The 10,629-nt window shown below is 24.0% G+C and overlaps 1 protein-coding gene and 1 long non-coding RNA gene across 3 annotated transcripts in view; one reads left to right on the plus strand and one right to left on the minus strand.

Moving 5' to 3' along the window:
- Positions 1-3,128: 3,128 nt before the first annotated feature.
- Positions 3,129-10,629, minus strand: part of LOC102677788 — an 85,038-nt gene continuing 77,537 nt past the window's right edge. Inside the window, exons 3-6 of one of the 2 annotated variants that reach the window (XM_006613525.2) lie at positions 9,589-9,660; positions 7,061-7,200; positions 5,552-5,703; positions 3,129-3,421 (exon numbers count right to left, since the gene is read on the minus strand). In XM_006613525.2, the coding sequence (XP_006613588.1) occupies positions 3,287-3,421; positions 5,552-5,703; positions 7,061-7,200; positions 9,589-9,660 (499 nt within the window). In that variant the 3' untranslated portion in view covers positions 3,129-3,286. The remainder of the gene's footprint in view (positions 3,422-5,551; positions 5,704-7,060; positions 7,201-9,588; positions 9,661-10,629) is intronic. The other variant, XM_006613526.2, reaches the window with a different exon arrangement.
- On the plus strand, positions 3,416-6,601 carry LOC102677700. The gene is made up of 3 exons (XR_421414.2): positions 3,416-4,170; positions 5,539-5,740; positions 6,209-6,601. It is a non-coding gene; the product is annotated as an uncharacterized LOC102677700 (long non-coding RNA).

Genomic DNA, 10,629 nt, shown 5'->3' on the forward strand with positions numbered 1-10,629 from the left:
TTTATGTCTATACATATTTAATTTATGTACATTTTTTTAATATATTTCAAAATTAAACATTTATTATCTGCTATATTTATAAAGGAAGAAAAATATAAGATTTTTTTTTTTTATTTAACAAGTAATACAAATGATAAACAATAAAAATTACTTCAAAATTTATATAAAAATGTTAATATTGTTTGCTGCTTAATGTATATTTTCACTTAATTATAATTGAAGTTCAAACAATACTTATTATATAGAAATAATACAAAAAGATATCAATTTAATCATATATATATAATAGTATATATATAGATAAATATTATATGTATATACATATATAATGACATTTTTTAATAAAAGTTTCAATGAAAGATCTCTAATAAAACAAATAATCTTTAGCATTAATATTAACATTTTTTCAATATGAAAATATCTGACTATATAAATAAGTATTCAAATTTTTTAACTAATTTTGGTATCTTAATTGCTCTTTGAAAGTATATAGTATATTTTTACATAATACAAATGAATAAATTATAATGAATATGGAACTTTACACAAGAAAATATATTATATTATTTTTAATTATTTTTTTAATAATATATTAGTATATTGGTTTAACTTTTACTTATTACTTTTCATTTTTCTTCCTGATAATATATTATAAATTTCTATTTTTTTAAATATTTTTTATTTTTCTTTGTCTTCCATTTTATTAGAAAAATTTTAAAAGTGCAATTTAAATAAATCTGACTTAATTAAGAAATAATCAAAGATAATTGATAAATTTTTTAATTTTAATCTAATAATATAATATTATAGCTGAATTTTTACGTACAATTTTTAAGTACAATTTCAATAAATTCATTTTTATTATATTTATTAAATAATAGTATAGATGAATTATTTTTGCACTGGTTACAAATATATATGTATATTTATGCAAAACATTTTCTTAACAATATCATTAAAAAAATAAAATTGATAAATGATTTTCAGTATAATATTATATTTTTGAAATATTCATAATAATAATAAATCAAAATAAATTTATAATTGTAATCAAAAATTGAAATGAAAAATTATTAAACAAATCATGTAAAACGACTATTTATTAATTATATTTTGATTTTTATTATAGACTGCCATACATGTATAATAATTTAATTAACATTGTTTAATATTAAACTTACAATTAATTTCGCTTATGAAGATATTACTGATTTATACATTATGCGATCATATGCTGTACAATTGATAATGTGATATAATATATATTGTATACATACAAAACCATTTGTAACGAATAAATGTATCTTCTTCAAAACTTAGCAATGCATTTATAATGTTTTATAATATTTTTATTTTATCACATTCTTTCTCACATGTTTTGTCATACTTCCAAGTAAAAACTATAATTTTGAATATGTAACATGTTAAGAAACATGTATTTAAATTTATATATACAGAATAATGAGAATGAGAAGTAATTTATTTTAATTATTTTTTTTTTATTTATAAATTTAAACATATACATGTGGAAAATATTATATAATAATATTAAAAAACAAGTATTAAAAATTATAAATGTTTTATAATTTTTTCATTTTTATTTTTTATGATAGTTAATTGAATAATATAATAGTTAATTGAATAATTATATATTGTATTATTATTAATAATTAGTCATAAAATCGAGCATAGTTGTAAAAACATATCATTCTTATTTCTCTCTTCCCATTCAATAAAAATATAAATAAATAATATTCATTCATACAATCATTAACAATCATAATAACTTTGCACTAATTTTATGATTTTAGAAACAGTTATGATGTTTTTTTAAAATTGCAAAGCTATTTAAATATAAATGCCTATATTAAGTTCTATAAGCTATTATTATTAGAATTACATTTTTTATAAATTAATACATGCGTAAAACCTATTATTTACTATCACATACTCTATTATTCATTTATACATATGCTATATTATTCATCATAAATTTGAGATTTTTTTCTGTTTTCATTACTATATTTTGAAATTTAATAAGTTTAAAAATTTTTTAAATTTCAGAAATAAAATATTTTCATTTAAATAAATTCTTATTTACAAATTATTAATATTTATTAATAATTTTATAATTAATAAATATATTAATAATAATATGAATAATTTTAATACGATTAATTCTTATTTTAAAAAAAGAATAATATTATTATTCTTAAGTAAATTTTGTGATATTCTCAAATTTATGATTAAATTTATTATTCATAACTCTTTTTCAAAATCATCTACGCAAATTTTTTACATCACTCTGAAATTTATTTATTTCTTCACAGTCATTAAAGTACAATCGTTTATGATTAACCATTTTAAAACATTTACTACTTACACAAATACAAATAAAACATCATCATTAAACATTAGAGGATGAGAAACAGCTTTTTTTTTTAAAATAACATTTGAACGCGCGCGTATATATATCAAAAGGAACTTAATAATTTAATAAGGCCTTAATAATTTAAGGCCGATTTCAAATTATACGTAACAATTTCTAATCCAGTGTTTCCTAATTCTTTTTAAGAATAATTTGATATGATAGTATTTTTATTGTAGTATATTTGTTATATTTTAAAATATTTATATCAACTAAGGATTAGAGTAAAATTTAATCAAAAATTAAATAAAATTTAATATCAATGATGTCGATGAAGATAATACTTTATAATGTAACCAATAATGAATTTTTATTTGTTTTTATTGATCCATAAATTCCATTTTTCAACATTATTTATAAATATCAATAAATATTACATATTTTTATATTTCATAAAATTTTAATATTATTTTCGCGATTAAGAAACATTGTATTATATTGTATGCAATATTTCAATACTATATATTGACTCGTAAAAAATTTCAACTACACAAAACGAAAACGAGAAATCTTGCAAATATTTTTATATATCTCAATGATCTGACACTCTTTATCTTTGATCAAATTTCTCAATGAGTCTCGCATTTTACCTGCTCATTTTTGGACCGCTAAACTTCCTTTGGAAAGTTTCATCGTTCCTCTGTTCAACTTTTCTGTAACTTTTCGAATACGCAAACCTTTCTCCTTCCTTTCTTTTTTGTATATTACATCCTCGCAAAGATGCCATTGACTTCTGCATAACGCGAAAGAAGCTTGAATTTTGACATCGTTTGCAAAATGTCGAGATCGGCGTTTCTTCTATCCGCTATCAACGACTAAGATAGCGTAGCTATTTGACATGTCCTTTGTTCCGGTTCACTATCCTCGTCTGATTCGCTTGCCCATGAGGGCTGACGTTCGTGTCATATTTCCCCATCGCTGTCTCCCACTCGTCCTGTTGGTCCAGACACACCGTCGTCCAGTACTTCCGTCACCTTGTGCGATGCACTCGATCTTAGAAAAAAGGTTCTTTTCTTTGTGGTCAGGAGAATGAATTGCTAGCCATTGGACAATTCTTGTTTTGACAAATGATATATTAGGAATTAGGTTATGTCACGAGTAAGGAGATGTTATGTTGTGAATGTGAATCGAGGATTTTCATAAAAGAAGACAAGAATGATATAAAAAGGAATTAATGTATATTGACATGAGTGAATTATAACAAACATTGGATAAAGTAAAGAATTAGAAAATCACATATCTTTAAAAAAATTGAAATGAATTTTTAAATATGGCAATATGATTCAATCAGAGTTTAGAATTTTTTTTTTATATAAAAAGTATACATAAAAGTAATGTGTAAGATTGATAGCTAATTATAAGTATTTAGAAGAAAAAAGAAGTGAAAGTGAACATGAGTCATGTGTTTTATCAGTGCAAATCAAAAAGTGCAAAAATTGATAAAAGAGAAATATGATTTCTTTATTTTAATTTATAAATTAAAAGATGTTTATATATTTTAATTTTATTTGATTCTTTTATTGAATTACTAATTATAATATATAATTGTCGAATATAAAAAAGATTAGTGACTGAAAAAAAAAGAGAATCGAAAATCGAAATAAACATATCGATAATTTTTATGGCGCGAAAAGTGGTGGGGATAACTGCTAAATCAGTAGTTCTCAAAATGTCGTAGATCAGCAGTCCTTTTCAAAATCTCAAAACTTTTCATTATAAAAAAAATTTATATAATTTACAAGGTAATAAAACTAATAATAATCATATTAAAATTACATTATTATTAAAAATTTTTGCAAAAAAATACAATTTCAATTATAATGTCATCGATGATATAATAAAAATATTCAGAATGATAATTATACTATTTTGTCAAATTTTGACAAAATATAAAATATAAAGTTTATAATTATTTTATAATTATAATGTTTCCTTGAGTCAAAAATTAAAATTTCTTCTTTGGAATTTGATTTAATTGAATTATTGATAAAGAAATAAAAAAAGAAAAGACAGTCTTATAAATAATATTAAAAAAATGCTAATGTATTAATGTTGAATAATGTTGAATAAAATAAATAAAGTATGATAGTAAAAGTAGATGAAAAGAAATGAAAATTTTATTTTATTTCAATTTTTTGAATTTTTATGAAAATTTTATATTATATGAAATATAAATGCAAATAAGTAAAGAAACTTTATTATTTCGTGAAAAGTTTTTAAAAATTCTTTAAAGTATCGAAATAAATATAAGATGCGAATAGTGAGATGTAAAATTAGAGTAAAAATTCTCATAAAGATTTAGAGGGACAGATTAAAGTATGAGAATATTTAATGCTTTGTTTTGCTGCATTTTAACCTATTGAATGGAATTGAATTCAAATAATATTTGATATTATGAAATTATCTACTGAACAGGTAAATGTATGTGTGCATAAAAAACTGTAGAATAATTAATTTTCCAATAATTATTTTTAAATTATTAAATTGTAAACTTTTTTCAAAAGAAGTTAAAATTATTCTCTTATCTATTGTTCTATATAATGATTTTCACACAAATAATGCACATTAAAAAAAAGTAATAAGAAAGTTATATATTATAATTCTCTTCATTTTCTCTTTTAATTTGAATAATAATTTGAAATAATAATAATTGCAATTAAAATTACAATTTTTTTTAAATTACCATATAATTCCATTTCAGTACAAAAATAATATTTTCATAATAACAAATGATTTATTTGAGAATCATTTTACCTAATAAAATATACAATTAAAATATATTTCAATTTTAAAATTTCTTTATAATAAATTCAATTTTAATTATTTCTTTTTTTCATAATAATCTTAATCATTTCAATTATTTAATATTCTTATCTACCATTTTCACTTAAACTATTAAAAAATCTCCAATTTCTTAAATATCTAATTTCTTAAAAAGAAAATTTTCAATTTAAAGTAAATTGAAAAAAATTACTAGAACAATGAAAGGATTATCTTGTACAACTATATTAAATTACATTTCCTTTGTAGCAGAAATTCAAGAATTTTCAACGTTAATCTCTTAATACAGAAAATTACATTTTTCTTTTTTCTTTTTTTTTTTTTTTTAGCTTGTATACTTACCAAAACTTCTTCAAAACGATCGTAATTCTCAGGCCTAGTATTTAGAAGGCTCTCGCCAACTGAATCCGTGGCATTGCTCATCTGGCAGGAACCACGTATGCCCAAAGCGCTGGACGTAATATGCAGCAAGGATAGCACTGCCAAAAGTCCGGCTGGGGATATAAAAACAAAAGGGAAATGTATAACGGGGTATATTTTTTTCATTTCAGTTTGCTTTCGATGTTATTACTTAACATCAAATCCTTGTCTCTTTCGCATTCCTCTCATTCAAATATTTTTTCACAATACAAAGTTTCAGAATAATGAAAATTTTCCTCCTCTTATTTATTATGATTATATTTTTGAAATTATATAATATTTTGTCAAATTAAATCATTTTTTGATTCTAATATACATTAAAAATATTACATGTAAAAATTATTGTACAGTTCCTGATCATTAAATTAGGATTATTTTAAGGAAAAATTTTTAAGTGCCATAATTTTCTTAAAATTTGAAAATTAAAACTTTTATTTTTTGATTCTTTAGATCAATTTTCTTGATTGTTAATTATGGAATTTTAATATTTGGAAATTTTTCCTAATTCGATGATCAGGATCAAAATAAAATTTGGAAATCAAAAATAATAATAATAATGTTTTTACCTTTGATTTTCAGATATTAAAAATTAAAAATTAACAAAAATAAATCTAGATGCAATTGGATTCTTACACGAATCAAAATAAATTATCTTAAGTGATGAAAAATAGTGGTTTTTAAATCTTGTCTTCAATATCATATAATTCTCCTCTACAACTTAGGTAAGTTATGTCTATGAGTCGATGAGTATCCGCAGGGAGAAGCGACAGCTTTCAGGTGCTGCATTAGATTTATGCAGATCCGAACTTGTTTTCGTGAGTCCTTTGGGTGGAAACGTACTCACGAACAAGTTAAAATGTATCTTTTTATTAATGATAGAGATAACATTATATCTATATATTATTTTGTTAATTAGTCTTTAAAATTTTAAAATGCAACAATTGTATATTTAGTCTAATATAATTAATTATATCAAATTATATATATCTTTAAAGAATTTCATTTTTTTCATTCATCATAACTAATTTACAAATAATTTGCAAATATACTATGTAATTTGTAATTTTTTAAAATTTTATCATTTTTCTTTGAGATTCTAAATTACTAAATTCTATCATTTCATATATTTAAAGGTAAAATCTATTTCAAAACCGAAGTGAATATTTCCACATGAGAAAATACAAAATTTCTCCTAATTTAATTAAATGAAATAATATTCAAATATTTTCAAAATAATCATGTTAAATTATATCAAAAAATAATACGTTAAATTATACTTAATGATAGAATGAAAAAAATAAATAAATAAAAGAAATAATTCCACCAATGCATTATTAAGCTATAAATTAGCCTACAAAAGGGCTCCTGTTGTTACTTTTAATTAATAATTTTCAACTTATAAATATTTAAGCAACTAGTTTGCCAAGTTACCCGCAACATAGGACAACCATAGACTATACGGTTTCCATGCCAAAATACAGGATAATGGTAGATAAAACAATGCTCTCCGCCAACCCCTTGTTATCGCCAACACTGCCGACCAGCAGCATGAACAAAGAGACTCGTCGTTCCTGAAACAAAATATATACAACGTTTTATCGAGGTCCGTGTCGTTCTCTGCAAGAACTAAGTCTTTTCAAATTGGATTTATAGGTGCAATAAAGCGTTGGAGATTTTATTAGGAGGAGAATAATTCATACACGTATTTTATAATTTTATTGGATAATAATATATAATTTTTGATATAATTTTGTGATATCATAATTTGGATAATAGATTTATTTTAGTGATCATATTAGAATATTTTAAAATTATTAAGTTTAAAATAAAAAAAAATAAGATTATATGAAATAAATAAAATCCAAATTATTTATAAAATATTATTAAATTTATTGTAGAGTCTCATCACATATATTAATTTATTTACTATTTTTGCAAATAATATTAAATTTATATTATATTCCAATTTGAATTTATATTTTATTTAAGAATACCTGAAACAAATAAAAATAATCAGAAAATAATATTTAAAAATAGTAAATAATTTAGTAAATCATAAATAATTAAAAAATATACTAAAAATTAGTAATATTAATAATTTATTTAAGTTTAGAGAAAATAAAATTGCAATAATATATGAATGAATTGATATAGATTGTAATCAGAATTATAAATTGAAATGAAATCATTCAATCTATAATATCTATACAATTCCATTCATTGTTGAAATTGATGAAATTCAGTAATATAATAATAATTATTGTTATATATATTTGATATTATCTGTATTAATTTCTCTAATATATCCTTTGGATTTAAAGATTATTATATTTTACATATAAATTCTACCTATTTCATCTTAAATTAATAACTATTCAAAAAATAGTTCAAGACAATTTATCTTTATGAAATCAAAATTTTATTAAATACATCCAGTTACATTATTTTTTATAATATATTGGATAACTCATTTTTAATCTTTTTAATCAAAAAACTGTATTATATTATATGATAATACTTTTCACAGCCAATGCATAATTTTCTATTATTTTTCTCACTTTCCAATCGTCCACATATCTAAACCAATTCAACCAAGCCAATATCCCTTTTACAACATCTTTTTATAAAAATCCTATAGTTTCATTCGAGCAAGTCACACCAAGTTATTTAACCAACCTACCCCTTTTTCCATTTTCCCTTCATTGTCAGTCGAGAATTCTCGAGCCGAATCTCATTGATTTCCTAATGCCATTCCAGATTCCAATAAACGCAAAAACGTCGACGAAATCGTGCAAACTATTCTCGAACGAGGGATTCTCACGAGGAAAAAGTAAAGCGGTGGCAAGGATGGAAAACTAGACTGGTAATTACCACGTTCGAACTTTGTCCCAATTTCCTCGATCGCGAGTCACCTCCACGTGTAAAGTGGGGAGACGAAGATGGGCGAAGAAAATATGCAAGAACCTGATATAGATGTATAATAGAAGGAGGGCGACGACGATTGTGAAGCCACCGAGGAGGGTGGTCGAAGTGAATACGGCGAAAGATCGAGGTGGAATAAAAAGGGAGAAAGGAGTTTCCGAAGGGAAAAGACGATTTTATTGGCGGACGAACTTCCGACGATCTATCTCGGCTCGACACCACTCGTTTCGGGAGTTTATATTCTTGTCGATGTTATCAAAAGGAATAAAGTCGACGAATAAACGTCTCTCCCTCCTCCCCCTCCTTTTTTTTTGTACCTTTCTTATTACGACCGATGGAAATCAGATGTTTTATACCATGGAGGATTTTCTTCCCTCTTGCTTGTTTGCACTTCGATGAAAATGCTTGAAGAGATGAAGGGAGCTAGAATGAAAAGGAGCTCGCTTTGCTGGTTTGGAATAATAGTGTGTGATTATTTGAGGATTTTGTTAGAAGTGATCTGTTTTCAATGAACTGATTTTTTTCTTCTTCTTTTTTGGAATAGGGGTTTTGAACGTGGAAATTAAAGAGAAGAAATTGATTTATGAAAGATATTTATAAGTATTCTATTTTTTATTTTGGTCACGTTATTGTGTTTATCTGACTGATGTAAACTATTTTTCTGAATGTGACTTTCTTATTTTACTTTTTTTATGATTGTTTTATTCTACGTGCTTGGCTATGATTGGTCTATTCTACTTGTTTGGACGTGACTAGCTTATTCTATTTGGTTGGAAGCAACTGGCCCATTCTACTTGTCTGCTCTATTCTATTAACTTGATAGATTATTTTGTTCTATTTGCCTGATCATTCTACACATTTTTAACATTAAATATATTTAGTATAATATAAATATTAAATGCTTGGATTTAGTGATGATAATAATTTAAACGTTTATGATATTTCTGTAAAAATCGTATAAACGATTATGAATGAAATATTTATAATAATTTAGGAATAAGAATAATATATAGAAAGAATATGCTAAATTTATTTACCTGACACAGATCTGTACGAATAAGGTGATGGCCCATGTAATCTCGAGAAAGAATATCAAACCAGATGCTGCTCTGAAATAGAATCATATAAATTTTTATTTAACGAGTAGTAGAAAGAATATTGTTGCAATTTATATTTATGTTTCAAATACTAATAATAAAAATCCATCTATAGATTTCTTTTGCTCTTTTTAGAATCAAAATTTGTATAAAAAAAAATATTCATTCAAAATTCTTTCTTATTTTTCTTTTTTCAAATTATCAAAATTTAACTTACATTTTATCATATAACAATCATTATTTATACAATTAGAATATTTAAAAATTAATATTCTTTTATTCTCTTCATATTTTTAACATTTGCATTATTATTTTCTATTTTAAATTAATCCTTTTCTTTTATTATAAATATTCTTAAACAGTTTCATTATTTATTAATACGATAATCTTAAAATAAACGTTTTACACCACTCTCATCTTATCTCCCTCCCAGGTTATTAATCTTCCACAACTTCTTCCCCGGTATACATAATTTCCACACTTTTTCGCAACAGTTCGACTTCCTTTAATTAACAAGCTGCACAAATTTATTCCAAACTCGTTTAAACGTCCTTCTTTGATCGCAAGAAGCGCAAAAAATCTCCAAACACCGAAGCCAAACTTTCGTAAAAACCCTTCAAATTCATTTTCCTTTCTTTCTCAATTCGAACGATTCGAAAAAATGCTCACTCGATCTTCGAATCCAGCCAGTGAAAAAAAAAGAAAAAATGGCAACACGACGAAATACAATTTCTCTTGCGCAATTCCGCTTTGTATCCCGCCTACGACTCTTATTTTATCGCGGAAATAAGTCTGCGAATTACTCGCGGCCCCGTGATTCCCTGCTGCCGTCGTGTCCACCCGCTATAAAACTCGCCCTGTTTCATCGCCGTTTACTCCTCCTCGTTTTTGTGTTCCACGCGAGGAATTTCGCGAAATTCAAGCGAATTCGCGATTTCTCGAGCCGCAGAAGGTGGAATCGAATCGAGGGGGAAGGGGAAG

Source organism: Apis dorsata, unplaced genomic scaffold (genome assembly GCF_000469605.1).
Source record: "Apis dorsata unplaced genomic scaffold, Apis dorsata 1.3 scaffold_156, whole genome shotgun sequence".
Lineage (NCBI taxonomy): Eukaryota > Metazoa > Arthropoda > Insecta > Hymenoptera > Apidae > Apis > Apis dorsata.